The following is a 508-nucleotide window of genomic DNA, read 5'->3' on the forward strand; positions in this document are numbered from 1 at the left end:
TCCGGCAAGTCGGCGTTACTGAAAATGCTCAGTGCTCGATTCCCGGAAGCCAAGAACATCCTGGTAGAAGGCGACATCTCGTACAACAACGTTCCGCGTGATCAGATCCGCGATCGCTTGCCACAGTTCGTGTCGTACACGGACCAGCGTGACAAGCACTTTGCACCTCTCACGGTGAAGGAGACGCTGGAGTTCGCGTACCAGGTTTGTGGCGGTGACATCACCAAGCGCAAGGAGTTCATCGCGTCGCTACCTTCTCAGAAGGAGAACCAGGAGGCGCTGCAGGCCACGAAGACCATTTTCCAGCACTATCCGGATGTCATCATCCAGCAGCTCGGACTCAAGAATTGCCAAGACACGATCGTCGGCGACGCTATGATCCGTGGTGTGTCTGGTGGCGAGCGGAGCCCGGTAATTATACAAATTAGTTTAGATCTTTTAGACATTTAAGAAATTAAAAATTGAAATTTAGGACATTTAAAAAGTTGTAAAACAATAAATAAAAAAT

General features: G+C 49.0%; 1 protein-coding gene across 1 annotated transcript; it reads left to right on the forward strand.

The window, feature by feature from the left end:
• Nucleotides 1-24: 24 nt before the first annotated feature.
• On the forward strand, nucleotides 25-450 carry PPTG_16391 (hypothetical protein; the record flags this gene model as incomplete). Its single annotated transcript, XM_008913235.1, has 1 exon — nucleotides 25-450. The coding sequence occupies one exon, from the start codon at nucleotides 25-27 to the stop codon at nucleotides 448-450; it is 426 nt and encodes a 141-aa protein (XP_008911483.1).
• Between the last annotated feature and the right edge of the window lie 58 nt (nucleotides 451-508).

The sequence above is a fragment of the Phytophthora parasitica genome, assembly GCF_000247585.1.
Source record: "Phytophthora parasitica INRA-310 unplaced genomic scaffold supercont2.52, whole genome shotgun sequence".
Classification (NCBI taxonomy): Eukaryota; Oomycota; class Peronosporomycetes; order Peronosporales; family Peronosporaceae; genus Phytophthora; species Phytophthora nicotianae.